This window comes from Caloenas nicobarica, unplaced genomic scaffold (assembly GCF_036013445.1).
Source record: "Caloenas nicobarica isolate bCalNic1 unplaced genomic scaffold, bCalNic1.hap1 Scaffold_1617, whole genome shotgun sequence".
Classification (NCBI taxonomy): Eukaryota; Metazoa; Chordata; class Aves; order Columbiformes; family Columbidae; genus Caloenas; species Caloenas nicobarica.
In genome coordinates, this window is record NW_027017106.1 from 11,589 (window position 1) to 31,602 (window position 20,014).

Below are 20,014 nucleotides of genomic sequence, written 5' to 3' on the forward strand. Positions count from 1 at the left end.
GCTCCTTCGCCTTCGTGCGGCCACGCGGGCGAGACCCCCGGGCCGGGCTCACCGGGGGGTCCCCCCCGTGTCCCCCCCGTGTCCCCCCCGTGTCCCCTCCTGTCCCCCCGTGTCCCCCCCGTGTCCCCTCCTGTCCCCCCGTGTCCCCCCCGTGTCCCCTCCTGTCCTCCCCGTGTCCCCTCCTGTCCCCTCGTATGCCCCCCGTATCCCCCCCGTGTCCCCCCCGTGTCCCCCCTGTGTCCCCTCGTATCCCCACCGTGTCCCCCCCGTGTTCCCCTGTGTCCCCCCCGTGTCCCCTCCTGTCCCCCCGTGTCCCCCCCGTGTCTCCTCCTGTCCCCCCGTGTCCCCCCCGTGCCCCCCGCCGTGTCCCCCCGTGTCCCCCCGTGTCTGCTCCTGTCCCCTCGTATCCCCCCTGTGTCCCTCCGTGTCCGCTCCTGTCCCCTCGTGTCCCCCCCGTGTCCCCTCGTATCCCCCCCGTGTCCCCTCCTGTCCCCCCCCGTGTCCGCTCCTGTCCCCCTGTATCCCCCCCGTATCCCCCCCGTGTCCCCCCGTGTCCCCCCCCGTGTCCCCCCCCGTGTCCCCCCCGTGTCCCCCCCGTGCCCCCCGCCGTGTCCCCCCCGTGTCCCCTGTGTCTTCACACGACACCCCCTGCTTGGCTCCAGCTGCGGCACCGGCACATCTGGCACAGGGACACATCTGTCACCGTTGTCACATCTGGCACCGGTGTCACATCTGTCACCATTGTCACATCTGGCAGTGGTGGCCCTGAGCAGCCGGTGGGGACGGGGACCCGGGGAGGGGTCTCGGTGGCCCCGTGTGACACACGCGTGCGCGCGGTGACTCGGACGCCTGGGTCCCCTCTGGCCGCGGGGACAGTGGGGACCCGCCCGCGGTGCCGGGGCCGCGGCAGCGAAGGGGTGACGGTGACGGTGACGGTGGCAGCGGCCGTGCCAGCGCTGGCACCGCGCGGTGACAGATGGCGCAGGGACGCGGCTGCAGCCAGAGCGACAGATGAGGCTGCGCTGTCACTGTCACCCGTGGGGACCCACAGCGGCCCCCGGGTCCTCCCGCCAGGGGCGCAGGTGGGGCGGGGGGGCCGTGTCCCCTGGGTCCCCCGTGTCCCCCACGTTCCCCCGTGTCCCCAATGTCCCCCCGTGCCCCTCCCGTGTCCCCCTCATGTCTCCCACGTTCCCCCGTGTCCGTCCCGTGTCCCCGTGTCCGTCCCGACGTGGGCGTGTCCACAGGCGCGGGGGGGCGTGTCCGGTGCCGGGGAGGGCGTGGCCTCCCGGGAGTGGGCGTGGCCGGGAGCGGGCGTGGCGCGGGGCGGGCCGGTGGGCGGGGCCTGTCCGGGTGGGCGGGGCCGGCGCGGCCCTTCCCGCGGCAAAAGTGCGTCGCGCGCCAACTTCGCGCAAACTTTCCCCGCGCGCGCCCGAACCGGCACCCCCGGAACCGGGACCCCCCCCCGGGACCCCCGGCAGCCCCGGCCCCGCAGCGGGACCGCCCGGAGCCGCCGAACCGGGACCCCCCGCAGCCCCGGCCCCGCCATGTCCCGGCGCCGCTGACCCGCCGCCATGTACTCCCCGTACTGCCTGACCCAGGTACGGGGGGGCCGCGAACGGGGGGGGCGGACCCCGGAATGGGGGTGCGGGGGGGGCCGGGGGTGCGACCGTTCCCGGCTGCGGGGGGCGGGGGGCGCGGGGGGGCAGGGCCGGGGCCTCCGGTTCTGGCCGGTGCGGGGGGGTCGGCGCGGGGGGGGCTGCGAGTCCCTGTTTGTTCGTTGGGGTCCCCGTGTGTCCCCTGGGGGGTCCCCCCCCCCCGCACCCCCGCCGGCTCCGCCGCTCCCCGCCCCCCGTTGCCCTTTTCTCCCGCTTTTCGGGGCGGTTTTGGCGGCCGGTGGCGCCCGGGCGAGCGGCCAAAGGCGCTTCTGGAGCCCCCGCCCCGCACACGCGTGTGCACGCGCCGGCGACGCGCCAGGGGCACGCGTGTGTGCTCCCCCCGGGGCGCGCGCGCGTCCCCGCGTTCCGCACACGTGCGCTCAGCCCGCGGCCTCGTGTGCACACGCGTGTGCGACGGCAGCGGTGCAACGGTGCGATGGTGCAACGGCGACGGTGGCCCCGCGGGCGCGTCCCCCCGTGTCGCGCGGGTTTGTGTCGGTGCCGCCGTCCCCTCCCCAGCTGGTGCAGCAGCTGCGGTTCCTATAGCGGTTCCTATAGCGGTTCCTATAGGAGGATCTATGGCAGGATCCATAGCGGTTCCTATAGCAGGATCTATGGCAGGATCCATAGCGGTTCCTATAGCAGGATCCATAGCGGTTCCTATAGCAGGATCTATGGCAGGATCCATAGCGGTTCCTATAGCAGGATCTATAGCAGGATCCATAGCGGTTCCTATAGCAGGATCCATAGCGGTTCCTATAGCAGGATCTATGGCAGGATCCATAGCGGTTCCTATAGCAGGATCCATAGCAGGATCCATAGCAGGATTCATAGCGGTTTCTATAGCAGGATCCATAGCGGTTCCTATAGCAGGATCCATAGCAGGATCCATAGCGGTTCCTATAGCAGGATCCATAGCGGTTCCTATAGCAGGATCTATGGCAGGATCCATAGCGGTTCCTATGGCAGGATCCATAGCGGTTCCTATAGCAGGATCTATGGCAGGATCTATAGCGGTTCCTATAGCAGGATCTATAGCAGGATCCATAGCGGTTCCTATAGCAGGATCTATAGCAGGATCCATAGCGGTTCCTATAGCAGGATCTATAGCGGTTCCTATAGCAGGATCTATGGCAGGATCTATAGCAGGATCTATAGCGGTTCCTATAGCAGCACGTGCAGCAGCAGCTCCTGCCCCCTGCAGGCTCGGGCCGGCCCTCGGTGGCCACTGGTGCATCCGTCCTGTCCCCTGTGGCCCGTGTCCCCTGTGGCCGCTGTCCCAGCTGCTCGTGTGTCCCTCGTGTGTCCCTCGTGTGTCCCTCGTGTGTCCCTCGTGTGTCCCTCGTGTGTCCCTGTGTCCCTCAGGCGCGACGCGCATGTCACGGTGCAGAACGTCGCACACGTGTGCGGGGGACACGGGGGGGACACGGGGGCAGCACGCGGGGCGTCGGTGGGGCCGCACGCGCGTGTGCCAGCGCCGTGCACACGTGGCAGCCGCTCCCGGCGTGTGCGCGACACGTGTGCCCCCCCAGCCCGTCCCGCGCCAGGTGCGCGACACGCGTGTTCCGCGCGCGACACGCGTGTTCCGCGCGCGGGGCCCCGTGCGACGCGCGTGGGGCTTCGGGCGGCTGATGCAATCGGGGCAGGGGAGGCGCCGACCCCCCCACGTGCAAACCGTGTAAAACGTGCGAATGAGCGTGTGTGCTCGAGCTGCTGCCCCCCCCGTGTCCCTCCCCGTCCCCCCCATGTCCGCGCTGGTTCCATCAATAATGGAGCAGCCCCGGGCTGGGCCGGGGGGGCCCTGAATTATTGATGGGCCACAAAAAGCTTTCTTGGCGGCGGCTGCAGCGCGGGGACCCCGGCCCGGCTGGCACGAGGCCACGGGGGGGGCGGCCCGGACGCCTGGGTCCACCAGCGCCAAACCGCGTCGGCCCCGCACGCTGCGGCAGAACCTGGAGCCAGCGGCGCATCCCCCCCCCGCGTCCCCGCGACCCCCCCCCCCCCGCCGCCCCGGACGCCAGGGTCCCCTCCCGGCTCCTCTGCGGGGGGAGGGGGTGCCGGACGCCTGGGTTCCCCTCGGGCGGCTCGGACGCCTGGGTCCTCCACGTGGCCACGAGAGCGGGCGGGAGGTTCCTCTGCACACCCGGACACCTGGGTCCCGTCCCCCCCCCCCCCGGCCCCGGACACCTGGGTCCCTCCCAAACTCCTGGGTCCCCTGCCAGGACCATCCGGCACGTTCTCTCCGAGGCCACCCGGACGCCTGGGTCCCCCCCCCGGACGCCTGGGTCCCCCCCCCAGACGCCTGGGTCCCGGCCTGCTGCTGGGGTCCCTCGTGGGGGTCCTGGCCGCCCCCTCCCCCGCCCTCCCCGGCCCCCCCCCCGCCCGGGAGGGTCTTGGCAGCGGCGCTGGGGCCGCCGGGGGGATTTTTGGCGGCAATTCCGGCTCTTTGGGCTGTTTTCTCTCGCGGCGACGCCGAGGGCCGGGGGGAGCTGGCAGCGGCGCGGGAGGGCGGGCGCTGGGCCGGGGGGGCCGCGGGGGGGTGGGGTGGGGGTTGGTTGCGTGGGGTTTTTTTTCTTCCCTTCCTTTTTCTCCTCTTTTCTGTTTTTTCTGGGCTTTTCCCTCGCGCTCGGCGCCGCCCCCCCCGCGCCGCGCTGGCGCTTTGCCGGGCGCTCGCAGCTGCGGACGCGGCGACGTGGCTTCGCCGCCACTGCGGCTCAATGCGGGGCCGGCGCAGCCAATGGCAGCGCGGCTGGACCCCGCCCCAGCGCGGACCCCGGCGTCCGGGGGGGACCCCGGTGTCCGGGAGGGGACCCCGGCGTCCGGGCAGGCACCGGCTGTGGAGCCTCTAGATCCTTCCATGGCTTCCCCGCGGAGGGGCGGGGAGGGGACCCAGGCGTTCGGGAGGGGACCCAGGCGTTCGGGAGGGGACCCAGGCGTTCGGGCGGACCCCGGCATCCAGGCAGCGCAGGCCTGACCTGGCGGCTCTTTGTCTTCGCCGGGGCCACGAGGGGACCCAGGCGTTTGGGCCACCGACCCCCCCCCACCAGCCTGACCTGCCCCAGTGCCCTCCCCGAGGTGTGGAGGGGACCCAGGCGTTCGGGAGGGGACCCAGGTGTCCGGGAGCCCTCCCTGTGCCCCAGCGGGTGCTGCTGGGCCCGGACGCCTGGGTCCACCCGGACACCTGGGTCCCCTGCAGCCAGCGGGGAGGGGGCCGGGAGCGACGCCTGCACGGCCCTGCTGCGTTTTTGGGGTGAAAACGGCGCGGTTTGCGGCCGGGAGGTGCGTGGGCAGCACCGTGCGGAGCCTCCCCCCGGCCCCGCTGCTCGAACGCCCGAATTTTGGGGTTTTTCTTCGCACAGAGGGAATTAATTACGGCGGGGGGGCGGGGGGGGGGGGGGGTGTTGGCTCCGAGCGCCGCGCAGGGGATTTGGGGGCAGAACCGCAGGTTTTGGGCCGTCCCGCGCTGGGGCCGCCGCGGGGCCGGGGAAAGCGGCCAAAATCCGGGGCCTTCCCCCCCGGGGTGTCCCCCCCCGGGCCGGGCCCCTCGCGGGAGCGTCCTCGCTCGACCCCCTTGCACGGGGCTTTGCACGAGGGTTTGCACGAGGGCGGGCACGAGGCTTTGGGTGCAGATCTCCGGGTTTCGGCGAAGCCGCGGGGCGGGGGGCGCGCGGCGCTCTGCCCCCTCGGGCTCGCGCTGCCCCCGGTGCCCCCCCCGCCCCCCCCCCCCGTGTCCCGGCCCCGAACTCCGCCGCCCCCCCCCCGGCCCCGCCCCCCCCGGCCCGGCCAATGGGGCGGCCGCTCCCCCCGCGCGCCGCGCTCCCATTGGCCGCCGCCGCGCCGGTCCCGGTGCCAAAAGGGGCCGCGGCGGCTCCGCGCGCTCCGGCGGCGGCTCCGGGACCCCCCGGCAGCGGCTCCCGCGCTGCCACCCCCGAGCCGGCTCCGCGCGCCCCCCCGCGACCGGCCCCGCGAGCCCCGCTGTCGCCCCCGGTCCCGCCCGCCGGGGCCCGCCTGGAGCCGCCCACGGCCGGGATGAGCCGCCGCGATGGTACGAGCGGGCACGGGACGGGACCCGCGGGACGGGACCGGGACGGGGCGGCACCGGCGAGCGGGGACCGGTGGGGACGGGAGGGGGTGGCGGAGCCGGGACCGGGACCGGTGGGGACGCGATCGGCGGGGACTGGGAGCGATGGGGGCGCGATCGGTGGCACCGGCAGCGGCGCTGGGGACGTGCCCGGGGCAGCCGAGACCCGACGGCAGCGGGAGCGTCACCGGGGACGGGACGGGGCTGCGGGGACACCGGGGACACCGGGAGCCGTTGGGCACCGGGCAGGTCCCCCCGTCCCGTCACTGTCCCCCCGCGGGGCCCGATCCTGTCCCCGTGCAGGACGGGGTGTCCCCCGGGGCCCCCGCGCTGGATGTGGCCGCATCTGGGGGTGCTCCCCTGTTTGTTTCTGGGGTGCTCTGCTCTATTTGGGGTGCTCCCCTGTTTCTGGGGGTGCTCTGCTCTATTTGGGGTGCTCTGCTTTATTTGGGGTGCTGCCCGTTTCTGGGGGTGCTCCAGTCCCCATGCAGAGTGGGCATCACCCAGATTTGGGGTCCCCCCAGGACCTCCCAGTGCAGGATTTTGGGGTCTCCAGCGCTGCCGGTGCAGGATCTGGGGTCCCTGCAGGTGCAGACTTGGGGTCCCCATGGGAGCTCGTGGTGCAGGATTTGGGGTCCCTGCAGGTGCAGATTTGGGGTCCCCCCTGGCGCTGCCACCCCCACAGGATGAGCCCCCACCCCGTTCATCGGGTGCAGGATTCAGGGGTCCCCAGGAGTTCCTGGTGCAGGATTTGAGGTCCCCCTGTGTTCAGGATTTTGGGGTCCCCCCCAACTCTGGTCTCATTTTAGGATGAGTTCCACCCGTTTATTGAGGTGCTGGATTCAGGGGTCCCATCCTGCACCCCTAACTCTGCTCTCCGGTTCGTTTTAGGATGAGTTCCCATTCATCGAGGCGCTGGATTTGGGGTCCCAATGGGTGCAGGATTTTGGGGTTCACCCCAACTCTGCTCTCGTTACAGGATGAGTTCCACCCGTCCACTGAGGCGCCGGGTTGGGGGCGCTGTCCTGCACCCCTGACTCTGTTCTCTCTCTCGTTTCAGGATGAGTTCCACCCGTTCATCGAGGCGCCGGCTTGGGGGCGCTCTCCTGCACCCCTGACTCTGTGCTCTCTCTCGTTTTAGGATGAGTTCCACCCGTTCATCGAGGCGCTGCTCCCCCACGTCCGCGCCTTCTCCTACACCTGGTTCAACCTGCAGGCCCGCAAGCGCAAGTACTTCAAGAAGCACGAGAAGCGCATGTCCAAGGAGGAGGAACGCGCCGTCAAGGACGAGCTGCTGGGCGAGAAGCCCGAGGTGAAGCAGAAATGGGCCTCGCGCCTCCTGGCCAAGCTGCGCAAGGACATCCGGCCCGAGTGCCGCGAGGACTTCGTGCTGTCGGTCACCGGCAAGAAGCCGCCGTGCTGTGTCCTGTCCAACCCCGACCAGAAGGGCAAGATCCGGCGCATCGACTGCCTGCGCCAGGCGGACAAGGTGTGGCGGCTGGACCTGGTCATGGTGATCCTGTTCAAGGGGGTCCCTCTGGAGAGCACGGACGGCGAGCGCCTGGCCAAGGCGCCGCACTGCGCCAGCCCCGGGCTGTGCGTGCAGCCGCACCACATCGGCGTGGCCGTCAAGGAGCTCGACCTCTACCTGGCCTATTTCGTGCACGTGCACGGTGAGCGGGACGGGGCGGGTTGGGGTTTGGGGGCGTCGCTGGGGGAGGGAAACGGGGAGGATTGGGGGGGCCCGGGCGCCTGGCGCAAAGCGGCGCCGCGTGGCAAAGCGCGGGGTGAGCAGCGGGTGCGGCACGTGGAGGTGAGCGCCAGGAATGGTGCGTTGGGGTGTGCACCGGGGTGTGCACCAGGAGCTGAGCACCGGGATGTGCACGGGGAGCTGTGTGCAGGGAGCTGGAGCTGCGCGCTGGGAATTGTGCACTGGGATGTGCGTGGAGCCGTGCACAAGGAGCCATCCACTGTGCTCTGCTGTGCACCGGGAATTGTGCACTGGGATGTGCGTGGAGCTGTGCACCAGGAGCCGTCCACTGTGCTCTGCTGTGCACCGGGAGCTGCGCTGTGCACCAGGAATTGTGCAGTGGGAATTGAGCACCGGGAGCTGTGCATTGTGCTCTGCTGTGCACAGGGAATTGTGCACTGGGATGTGCATGGAGCTGTGCACAAGGAGCCGTCCACTGTGCTCTGCTGTGCACCGGGAGCTGCGCTGTGCACAGGGAATTGTGCACTAGATGCGCACTGGCAGCTGTGCTGTGCACCAGGAATTGTGCACTGGGAATTGTGCACCAGGAGCTGTGTATTGTGCTCTGCTGTGCACCGGGATGTGCACTGTGCTGTGCACCAGGATGCGCATGGGGAGCCGAGTGCATGGAGCTGTGCACCGTGAATCGTGCACCGGGGGCTGTGCATTGTGCTCGGCCGTGCACCGGGAGCTGTGCACCATGCTGTGCCGTGCACTGGGAGTTGTGCACCAGGAACTGTGCACCGTCCTTTGCCACGCACAGGGAATTGTGCACCGGGCTTTGCCGTGCACTGGGAGCCGTGCACAAAGCCGTGCGTGCACCGTGCATTGTGCACCGTGCATTGTGCACCGTGCATCGTGCACCGTGCATCGTGCCGTGCACCGTTTGTGCCGCGGGCTCCCGCCGGGCACTCGTGCCAGGACACGCGTGTGCGCCGCGCACCCGCCCCGTGTGCCCCACACGCGTGTGCGGGGGGAGGGCGAACGTGTCATTTTGGGGCCGGAACCGGGGCGGGGGGGGTTTGTGTCGCTTTCCCGGCGCTCGGCATTGGCTCCCGGACGCCTGGGTCCTCACCGGGGGTGCCCGGACGCCTGGGTCCCTCGCGCGCTGGGGCCGGGGGGGCAGTTTGGGGGTGTTTCCTGCCCCCCCCCCGCCCTGCGTCCATGAGGGCCCCGCCCCCCCCCGTTTGGCACGAGCCCCCGCCCCTCCCCCCGCCCTTGGCTGCGGTTTGGGGGGCGCGGTGCCAACCCCCCCCTCCCCCCCGCTAAGATGGCGCCTGTTGGCACCCGGAACGCGCTGCGGCAGCGGGACGGGGGACGGGAGCGGCGCCCCGCGGCCCCCCCGTGCTGCTGCAGCCGTGGGGCTCTGTGGGGCTGCGTACATCTCTGTAGGGCTCCATAGGGCTGCGTAGGGTTCTGTGGGGCTTTATCGGTCTCTACGGTGCTGTGTTGCTCTATAGGGCTGTATAGGGCCCTATAGGGTTTTGTGTTGGTCCGTAGGGCTGTGCAGGGTTTTCTGTGAATCCATAGGACTCTATAGGTCTCTATAGGGCTCCCTAGGGCTGTGTGGGGTTCTGTGTGGCTCTGTGGGGCTCTATAGGGTTCTGTTGGTCTATAGGTCTCTATAGGTCTGTGTGGGGTTCTGTGGGGCTCTGTGGGGCTCTATAGGGTTCTGTTGGTCTATAGGTCTCTATAGGTCTGTGTGGGGTTCTGTGGGGCTCTGTGGGGCTCTATAGGGTTCTGTTGGTCTATAGGTCTCTATAGGTCTGTGTGGGGTTCTGTGGGGCTCTGTGGGGCTCTATAGGGTTCTGTTGGTCTATAGGTCTCTATAGGTCTGTGTGGGGTTCTGTGGGGCTCTATAGGGTTCTGTTGGTCTATAGGTCTCTATAGGTCTGTGTGGGGCTCTGTGGGGCTCTGTGGGGCTCTATAGGGTTCTGTTGGTCTATAGGTCTCTATAGGTCTGTGTGGGGCTCTGTGGGGCTCCATGGGGCTCTGCAGCACCCTATAGGATCCATCTGGCTCTGCCGGAGCCGCTGGGGCTCCAGGTGGGTCTATGGGGCCATCGTGTGGGTCACGGGATCCATAGGGGCTGGGGGGGACACGCGGTCGCTGCTGGCGCTGCCCGGACGCCTGGGTCCCTCCCGAACGCCTGGGTCCCTCCCGAACGCCTGGGTCCGCGGGCCGCAGGTGCGGGGGGAGGGGCCGCGGGGCGGGGGGGGCGCAGCTGCCCAACGGCACCTGAACCCCCCGGCGGGGGGGACACGGGGGGGACAGCGGGACCCGCTGCGTCCGGCTCGGGGCTTGGGGGAAACGGAGGCGGGGCGGCGGGGCTGCAGGACGGGGGGCCCAGGACCCTCCGGGGTGTCCCCCCCCCCGTCCAGGAGCCCCGGGAGGACCCAGGCGTCCGGGCGGGGGGGAGGGGCGGCACGCGCCCGCCACGCGACACCCCCCCCACCCCCCTGACAGAGGTCGCGACCCCGCACGCGCCTGCTGACCCCTGACCCCCCGCCCCTCCCCCCCCGCACGCCTGGGTCCCCGGGGCGGGGCAGGGAGGGGAACCCGGGGGGATGATGGGACCCCCAGATGTGGGGGGGTTGGGGGGGACCCAGGTGTCCGGGGCAGATGGGGGGGCACTTGGGGGGGGGGGGACACCGTGGGGTCGGGGGGGGCGCTGGGGGGAACCCAGGCGTCCGGGCCCCCCCGGCAGTGCAGACAATGGCGGCTTTGTTGGCGCAGCGGCTGGCGGGGGCCCAGCGCATTCCTGGCCCCCAGCCCGGCCCCGCGGCCCCCCCGCCCGGACGCCTGGGTCCCCCCTGGGCGGCAGGAGGGGGGCGCGCCCGGACGCCTGGGTCCCATGTGGGGTGCCCAGACACCGGGGTCCCCCCCTGGCCCGCGGGTGCCACCGAGGTCCCCAAGGACATTCACCCCGAACGACCCCGCGGGAACAAGAGGCCCTTCAGCGCGGGGACCCAGGCGTCCGGGGCCGCCCCTCCTCCCCGGGGCAGGACAGGGACCCCAGGCGTCCGGGGGGGACCCAGGCGTCCGGGGGGACCCAGGCGTCCGGGGCCGCCCCTCCTCCCCGGTGCAGGACAGGGACCCCAGGCGTCCGGGGGGGACCCAGGCGTCCGGGGGGACCCAGGCGTCCGGGGCCGCCCCTCCTCCCCGGGGCAGGACAGGGAGCCCAGGTGTCCGGGGGGGACCCAGGCGTCCGGGGCCGCCCCTCCTCCCCGGGGCAGGACAGGGACCCCAGGCGTCCGGGGGGGACCCAGGCGTCCGGGGGGGACCCAGGCGTCCGGGGCCGCCCCTCCTCCCCGGGGCAGGACAGGGACCCCAGGCGTCCGGGGGGGGACCCAGGCGTCCGGGGCTGCCCCTCCTCCCCGGGGCAGGACAGGGACCCAGGCGTCCGGGGGGGACCCAGGCGTCCGGGGCCGCCCCTCCTCCCCGGGGCAGGACAGGGACCCAGGCGTCCGGGGGGACCCAGGCGTCCGGGCCTGACCTCGTGTCCCCCGCAGACTCTGGACAATCCGACAGCTCAAACCCGCAGGGAGACGCAGACATCAAACCACTGCCCAACGGTGAGTCCCGGGGTCCCCCGCTGCGCCCCCGCTGTCCCCGGCGTCCCCCCGGTGTCCCCCATGTCCCTGTGTCCCCCGTCCCCAGGGCACCTGACCTTCCAGGACTGTTTTGTGACATCGGGCGTCTGGAACGTGACGGAGCTGGTGAGGGTGTCCCAGAGTAAGTGGGGACAGGGGGACACGGGGGGACGTGGGGGGACGTGGGGCAGGGTCAGTGTGGGATCCACGGGCGGGTGTGGGACAGGGGGGGCTCTGAGGACGGGGGGGGCACGGCGGGCCTGGGGGGGTCCCACGCGGGTCCCCACGTCCCCGTTCTGTCCCCGTGTCCCCAGCCCCGGTGGCCACGGCCTCAGGCCCAAACTTCTCTCTGGCCGATCTGGAGACCCCGGGCGGCTTCTACAACATCAGCTCCGTGGCGCTGGGACGGCGGCCGCTGGGACCCCCCCCGGCCAGGTACGGACCCCCCAAACCTCCCCCGCCCGGATCCCTGGGCGGGACCCACCCTCAGTGACCCCCCTGTCCCCACAGCGGCCCCAAGCGCCCCAAGGCCCTGGACGAGGGGGACATGGAGGGACCCGGGGACGACGTTTTCTACCCCGCGCCGGGACGGTCCCCAGCCCCCGGGAGAGCCAGGGCTGGGGGGGCGACGGGGACACCGGTGGGTGACGGGGGGACATGGGGGGACACCGGTGGGGGACGGGGCTGGGGGGGCGACGGGGGACACCGGTGGGTGACGGGGGGACATGGGGGGACACCGGTGGGTGACGGGGCTGGGGGGACATGGGGGGACAGCGGCGGGTGACGGGGGACATGGGGGGGACACCGTGGGTGACGGGGCTGGGGGGGCGACGGGGACACCGGTGGGTGACGGGGGGACATGGGGGGGACAGCGGCGGGTGACGGGGCTGGGGGGGCGATGGGGACACCGGTGGGTGACGGGGGGACATGGGGGGGACACCGGTGGGTGAACGGGGCTGGGGGGACGACGGGGACACTGGTGGGTGATGGGGGGACATGGGGGGACACCGGTGGGTGATGGGGGGACATGGGGGGACAGCGGTGGGTGACGGGGCTGGGGGATGACGGGGACACCGGTGGGTGACGGGGGACATGGGGGGGACAGCGGCGGGTGACGGGGCTGGGGGGGCAATGGGGACACTGGTGGGTGAGGGGCTGGGGGGCGACGGGGACACCGGTGGGTGACGGGGGGACATGGGGGGGACAGCGGTGGGTGACGGGCTGGGGGGCGACGGGACACCGGTGGGTGACGGGGGGACATGGGGGGACAGCAGCGGGTGACGGGGCTGGGGGGGCGACGGGGACACCGGTGGGTGACGGGACCTGGGGGGGTGACGGGGACACTGGTGGGTGACGGGGGGACATGGGGGGACAGCAGTGGGTGACGGGGGGACATGGGGGGGACAGCAGTGGGTGACGGGACTGGGGGGTGACGGGGACACCGGTGGGTGACGGGGGACATGGGGGGACACCGGTGGGTGACGGGGGGACATGGGGGGGACAGCGGTGGGTGACGGGACTGGGGGGGTGACGGGGACACCGGTGGGTGATGGGGGGACATGGGGGGACACCGGGTGGGTGACGGGGCTGGGGGGGTGATGGGGACACCGGTGGGTGACGGGGGGACATGGGGGGGACAGCGGTGGGTGACGGGGCTGGGGGGCGACGGGGACACTGGTGGGTGATGGGGCTGGGGGGACGACGGGGACACTGGTGGGTGATGGGGGGACATGGGGGGGACACCGGTGGGTGACGGGGCTGGGGGACATGGGGGGACAGCGGCGGGTGACGGGGTTGGGGGGGTGACGGGGACACCGGTGGGTGACGGGGGAGACATGGGGGGGACAGCAGCGGGTGACGGGGGCTGGGGGGACATGGGGGACACCGGTGGGTGACGGGGGGACATGGGGGGACAGCGGTGGGTGACAGGGGGACATGGGGGGGACAGCAGCGGGTGACGGGGCTGGGGGGACATGGGGGACAGCGGTGGGTGACACGGGGGGCAGGGGGCACAGGGGGGTGACGAGGGAGGGGGTGGGGGGTGATGGGAGAAAGTGCCCGGGGGGGCTGGGGGGGACCCCGGGGTCTGGGGCTCCCTGGGGGGCTGTGGGGTGCTGGGGGGAGGTGCCGGGGCACTGGGGGGTCCCATGGGGTGCTGGGGTGCAGCTGCCCCCCCTGACCCCCCCTGGCCCCCCAGGCCCCGCAGCGCTGAAGAAGTCGGGGAAGTTGGATTTCTGCAGCGCCCTGGGCGGTCACGGGGCCGCCCCCCGCGTGGCCTTCGGACACCACCCCCTGCCCGTGCTGGCCGGAGTGCGCCCCGGTGAGACCCCCGGCACCCCCCGGGCACCCCGAGACCCCCCGGGCACCCCGAGACCCCCGGGACCCGCCCTTGGCACCCTGAGACCCCCGGGCAAACTCTGAACTCCTGGGTCCCCTCCCGAACTCCTGGGTCCTCTCCCCTCTGGTCACCTGGGTCCCCCCCTGAACTCTTGGGTCCCCCGGACGCCTGGGTCCTCCCGTGTCCCCCGCACGCCTGGGTCCTCCCCGCACGCCTGGGTCCTCCCCGCACGCCTGGGTCCCCCGGACGCCTGGGTCCCCCGGACGCCTGGGTCCTCCCCGCACGCCTGGGTCCCCCGCACGCCTGGGTCCCCCGCACGCCTGGGTCCTCCCCAGACGCCTGGGTCCTCCCCGGACGCCTGGTCCTCCCCGGACACCTGGGTCCTCCCCGGACGCCTGGGTCCCCCGGACGCCTGGGTCCTCCCCGCACACCTGGGTCCTCCCCGCACGCCTGGGTCCTCCCCGGACGCCTGGGTCCCCCGGACGCCTGGGTCCTCCCCGGACGCCTGGGTCCTCCCCGCACGCCTGGGTCCTCCCCGGACGCCTGGGTCCTCCCCGGACGCCTGGGTCCCCCGGACGCCTGGGTCCTCCCCGCACACCTGGGTCCTCCCCGCACGCCTGGGTCCTCCCCGGACGCCTGGGTCCCCCGGACGCCTGGTCCTCCCCGCACGCCTGGGTCCTCCCCGCACGCCTGGGTCCTCCCCGGACGCCTGGGTCCCCCGCACGCCTGGGTCCCCCAGACGCCTGGGTCCCCCGGACGCCTGGGTCCCGGGTCCCGGCGCTCAGGCTCGCTGCAGGCAGCCCGCGGGCCTCGGCCTCGGCGCTGCACTTCCCGTCCGGGTCCCCTCCTGCCCCAGTCCAGCCCCTACTTCGCCCACCCCACCATCCGCTACCACCACGGCCAGGACTCGCTCAAGGACTTCGTGCAGTTCGTCTGCGCCGACGGCGCCGCGCAGGGGACGCAGGTGGGACACGGGGACGGGGGGACGGGGGGGCACGGGGCACGTGGGGACACTGCAGGGACACGGGACGTGCCGGTGTGGGGACACCGTGGGGACACGGGGGACGCTGCCCAACCCCCCCTGGGGGCCTGACCCCATGCCCGGGCACTGGTCCCAGTTTGGGGTCCCGCAGGGTCACTGGTCCCAGTTCGGGTCTCGCTGGTCCCAGTTTGGGGTCCCGCAGGGTCACCGGTCCCAGTTCGGGTCTTGCTGGTCCCAGTTTGGGGTCCCGCAGGGTCACCGGTCCCAGTTCGGGTCTCGCTGGTCCAGTTTGGGGTCCCGCAGGGTCACCGGTCCCAGTTCGGGTCTCGCTGGTCCCAGTTTGGGGTCCCGCAGGGTCACCGGTCCCAGTTCGGGTCTTGCTGGTCCCAGTTTGGGGTCCCGCAGGGTCACCGGTCCCAGTTCGGGTCTTGCTGGTCCCAGTTTGGGGTCCCGCAGGGTCACCGGTCCCAGTTCGGGTCTCGCTGGTCCCAGTTTGGGGTCCCGCAGGGTCACTGGTCCCAGTTCGGGTCTCGCTGGTCCCAGTTTGGGGTCCCGCAGGGTCACCGGTCCCAGTTCGGGTCTCGCTGGTCCCAGTTCGGGTCTCGCTGGTCCCAGTTTGGTGCCCGGTCTCCGCGGCCTCGCGCGCCCTGGGGCGGGGCTTGTATTTAAATGAGGCGCAGGAGGCGGAGCTTGTGCGGAGCAGCTCCATGGGGCGGGGCCAGTATGCAAATGAGGCCGGGGGCGGGGCCTGGCAGGGCAGGTCCCGGGGGTGTGACCTGGTGCACGTGCGAACCGGGGGGGGGGGGCGGAGCCTGTATGCAAATGAGCCCCGGACCACGCCCCCCGCGCCAGCGCCCCCTGGCGGGTCCCCGCCGCCCCCGGTCACCGTGTTCTCTTGCAGCCGAGCGGGGGGCAGGGCCGCGCTGGGGGGGCTGCGGGGACCCCCCCCTGGCCCGGCCGCTGCCCCTCCCCCCGCCGGACCCCAAAGCCCCGGCGGCCCCCGGGGACCCCGGCCGCGCCCCGTAAGTGCCGCCCAGTGCTCCCAGTGCTCCCAGTGCTCCCACTGCACCCTCTGCACCCGCAGCCGGGACCTGGGGCGGGGCTCAGGGGGTGCAGTGTGGGGGGTCAGGGGCTCGACGGGGTGCGGCATTGGGGTGCAGGGGGTGCAGCTTATGGGTTTGTGGGGTGCAGTCGGATGCGGTGCGGGGATGCAGGGAGTTTATGGGGTGCGGGGCGTTCGGGGTGTTCAGGGGTGCAGTAATGGGCTGCAGTGGGGTTTAGGGGGCTCGGGGTGCAGCATTGGGGTGCGCTGGGTGCAGTGTGGGGGGTGCACGGGGTTTATGGGGTCCAGGGGGTGCAGTAACGGGGTCCGGGGGGTGCAGTAATGGGGTTCAGGGGGTGCAGTAATGGGGTTCAGGGGGTGCAGTAACGGGGTCCAGGGGGTGCAGTAATGGGGTCCAGGGGGTGCAGTAATGGGGTTCAGGGGGTGCAGTAACGGGGTTCAGGGGGTGCAGTAACGGGGTTCAGGGGGTGCAGTAACGGGGTCCAGGGGGTGCAGTAATGGGGTTCAGGGGGTGCAGTAACGGGGTCCAGGGGGTGCAGTAATGGGGTTCAAGGGTGCAGTAACGGGGTCCAGGGGGTGCAGTAACGGGGTCCAGGGGGTGCAGTAATGGGGTCCAGGGGGTGCAGTATGGGGTTCAGGGGGTGCAGTAATGGGGTTCAGGGGGTGCAGTAACGGGGTTCAGGGGTCGGGGGTACAGTAACGGGGTCCAGGGGGTGCAGTAATGGGGTTCAGGGGGTGCAGTAACGGGGTTCAGGGGGTGCAGTAATGGGGTTCAGGGGGTGCAGTAACGGGGTTCAGGGGGTGCAGTAACGGGGTCCAGGGGGTGCAGTAATGGGGTTCAGGGGTGCAGTAACGGGGTCCAGGGGGTGCAGTAACGGGGTTCAGGGGGTGCAGTAACGGGGTTCAGGGGGTGCAGTAATGGGGTTCAGGGGTGCAGTAATGGGGTTCAAGGGTTCGGGGTGCAGTAATGGGGTCCAGGGGTGCAGTAATGGGTTCAGGGGGGTGCAGTAACGGGGTCCGGGGGGTGCAGTAACGGGGTTCAGGGGGTGCAGTAACGGGGTTCGGGGGGTGCAGTAACGGGGTTCGGGGGGTGCAGTAACGGGGTCCGGGGGTGCAGTAACGGGGTTCGGGGGGTGCAGTAATGGGGTCCGGGGGTGCAGTAACGGGGGTTCAGGGGGTGCAGCAGAGGGTGCAGGTGCCCCAGTGGCCCCGGGGTGACCGGGCGGCAGCGCAGGAGGAAACTGGTGACACGGGTGACACTGCGGTGACCCGGGGGCACAGGGGTGACATGGGGGTGACACGAGTGACAGGGCCCGGCCCGGCTGCCCGTGCGTCATCCCCCCCATCGCCATCGCCGTCACCGTCCCCCCCGGCACGTCCCGGCGCCTCATCCACCACATTCCCCGGTTATTTTTCCTTTTCTCCATTTTTTTACCCCATTTTCGGGGAGGGTGTTGGTCGGGGCGGGGGGGCACAGGACGCCTGGGTCCCCTGTGGGGGCAGGGGGGGCCCAGGGCGCCCGATTTGGGGAGCACGGGGGGGTCCCGGTGGTGCACGCGTGTCACACGCGTGTCCATGTGTCACACGCGTGTCCCCCCGCTGACCCCCCCTCCCCCCAGCACTCGCAGCGCCAGGCCCCGCCCCTCCCCCCCCCCCGCCTTGTCGGCCTCGGACCCGCGACGGCGACTTTCTGACCCTCCCCCCGCAGCAGGTACGGCCGGACGCCTGGGTTCTCCCCGGACGCCTGGGTTCCCCCGGACGCCTGGGTTCCCCCCGGACGCCTGGGTTCCCCCCGGACGCCTGGGTTCCCCCCGGACGCCTGGGTTCCCCACACCCCTGAGTCTCTCCCGCACTCCTGGGTTCCTCCCGCACTCCTGGGTTCCCCCGCACTCCTGGGTTCCCCCGCACTCCTGGGTTCCTCCCGCACTCCTGGGTTCCCCCGACGCCTGGGTCCCCTGCCAGGGCACGCCTGGGTCCTCACCTGCCCCCCTCCCTCCCATCCCAGGCTAATTAGGCGGTTAATGAGCAGCCCAGGCCCCACCCCCGATGCCCAACTGGGAGCGCTGGGGGGGACTGGGCCCCCTCCCTCCCCCATCTGGTTGCCGGAGCAACGAGACGTGACGTCACCGCCAGCGGCCGGGACAATGGGGCGGGGTCCCGTCCCAGCGTCACCATGGCAACCGCGCCCCCCCCCCCCGGCACCGCTCTGGGCCGGGGTCGCGCCCCCCGCGGGGGCGCCCCATTGGCCTGCAGCGCCGTGGCACGACGCCCGATTGGCTGCCTGCCCTGTGTCGCTGGCCTCGGATTGGCTGGCGCGGGAGCGGCCGCGGCGCCGGCGCGGAGCCAATGGGCTTGGGGGGGGGGGGGGGGGCCAGGGCTGGCGGCCAATGGGGGCCTCGGCGGGCCAGCCAGGCGGCGCCTGATTGGCTGGCACGGGCGCGCCTTGGCAGGCTGCGGGCGCTGCGGCAGCGGGCGCGTCCCCATTGGCCGGGCCGCGGTGGTGCGGTGGCCGGGCAGCCAATGGCGTGGCAGCGCCGCGCCCCGGCCTGGCACGCGGGGGAGGGGCGGGGCTCCCGGACGCCTGGGTCCACCCGCCGGGGCCGCCATGTGCTGAGCATTGAGGCGGCGGCGCCGCCCGGACGCCTGGGTCCCCCTGAACTCCTGGGTGTCCCCGGACGCCTGGGTCCCCTGTGACACCCCCCAGTCCAGCCCCGAGCCCCCGGGGTGCGGGGGGGTGGGGGATTCGGGGGGTCGGTGTCGCTGCCCCCCTGACCCCCCCCCCTCTCCCCCCCAGTCCTGGTTCCTCTGACGCCCCCGAACGAGGAGAAACCGCTGGAAAAAGGAGAAAAAAAGACAAAAAACCCACCCCGACCGAACGCAAACGCGCAGCCCCCCCGGCCCCCCCCTCCCCCACCGTCCAACCCCGGGGGGGCCCCGCCTCCCCCCCCACCCCCCCCCCCCCGTGACGTGGATGAGGCTCCGGCTCTCTGATGCGCCCCCCCCGCACCCCCACCCCCACTCGGGGGGACCCAGGCGTCCGGGGGACACGTGTGTGTGCCCCCCCCCGCACGCGTGACCCCGCACACGCGTGTTCTCACCAGCACCCGCCCGCACACGCGTGCCCCCCCGCCCCTCCCCCCCGGGGGGTCCCGTTGCTGCAGGACAGCGAGCGGGGGGCGGGGGGGGACCCCGGGACCCCACCCGGCCCCCCCGCTTCGGGCCCCCCCCACCCCCCCGCTCATTTTTTTAATTAAGTGCAATTACCCCCGGGCGAGGCCCCCGCCCCCCCCCCCCCCCCCTTTTTGGGGTAAAACTCCCGCGTTCTGGGGTCCAACCCCGCTCGGGGTCAAACCCCCCTGGGGTCAAGCCCCCCCCCCCGGGTTTGGGGTCAAACCCCCCCGGTTTGGGTCAGCCCCCCCCCCCCCCCCCCCACATGGGGTCCATCCCCCTTTGGGGTCAAACCCCCCATTTTGGGGTCAAACCCCCCATTTTGGGGTCACCCCCTTGTGTCCACCCCTGGCCAACCCCCCCATTTTGGGGTCAACCCCCCCATTTTGGGGTTAACCCCCCCCCCGGGGTCCCCCCCCTTTCGGGTCTCCCCCTTCCAAGTGCTTTTTCGGGGAACCCCCACTTCCCCGTTCTGCCCCCCAGGTTTCCCCCCCGGCGTTTTGTGGTTTTGACCGGTTTGGGGCAGTTTTGCCCCAGGGGTCACTGGGGGCGGGGGGGGGGGGCGGATTTGGGGCCATTTTGCTCGTTTTGGGGTTTCTGCACCTTTGGGGGGGTCCGGCCCTCCCGCCCCCCCCCCGGCCCCAGGTTTTGGGGTCAAACGGACCAAATTTGCCTTAGACCCCCCGCCCTGGGGTGACCCCTCCGCTCTGTGACCCCCCCGGGTTTTTGGGACCCCCCCACCAGCAGTTCCCTCCCCAGTTTTGGCCCCCTCCTCCATTTTTGCCCCCCTCCCATCTCGGGCCCCCCCCCCGGGCCCCCACCAGCAAACGGGGCCCCCAACATTTGGGGCCCCCCACCAGCACGAGGCCCCCCCGGGACCCCCATTTGGGGGGAGGGGCCCCGAGAGCGACCCCGCCCCCCTCCCCCCCCCCCTCCCCCCCCCCCGCGTTGCACATTTGGGGACCCCCAGGTCGCCCCTCCCCCCCCCCGCACGTGATAGTGACGTCATTTCCCGGGGGGTCGGCCCCTCCCCCCAGACCGAGGAGAAAAGAAAAGGGGGGGGGAAAAAAAAAAAAAAAAAAAAAAGAAAAGAAAAAAATAAAAACCACCCAAAAGGCGCCGCGGAGCGGGAAAGGAGGAAAAAGCCGCGGAAAATGGGGCGAAAAAAGGCAAAAAAAGGAAATAAAAGTGTCGAACCCGCCCGGGCCGGCTCGGTGCGGGGGGAGGGGCGGGGGGGTCACTGCGGGGGGGGGTCGGGGTCACCGGGGGTCGCGGGGGGCGGGGAAGCCCAAAACGGGCCGATTTCTCCCCAATCCTGGGGGGAACCCAGGTGTTCGGGCCCCTCCCCCGCCGCTTTAAAGAGCCCAAGGGCGTTACCCCCCCC

At 71.9% G+C, this 20,014-nt stretch overlaps 1 protein-coding gene across 1 annotated transcript; it reads left to right on the top strand.

Annotated features, from left to right (window-relative positions):
• Positions 1-1,337: 1,337 nt before the first annotated feature.
• On the top strand, positions 1,338-18,345 carry NFIX (nuclear factor I X). The gene is given in 12 exon segments (XM_065657965.1): positions 1,338-1,598; positions 6,878-7,409; positions 10,999-11,061; positions 11,147-11,221; positions 11,394-11,514; positions 11,590-11,684; positions 11,687-11,719; positions 13,277-13,399; positions 14,214-14,260; positions 14,262-14,381; positions 17,082-17,173; positions 18,257-18,345. Coding segments are annotated over 11 exon segments (1,311 nt in total). The 5' UTR covers positions 1,338-1,571; the 3' UTR covers positions 17,157-17,173; positions 18,257-18,345.
• The last annotated feature ends 1,669 nt before the right edge of the window (positions 18,346-20,014 follow it).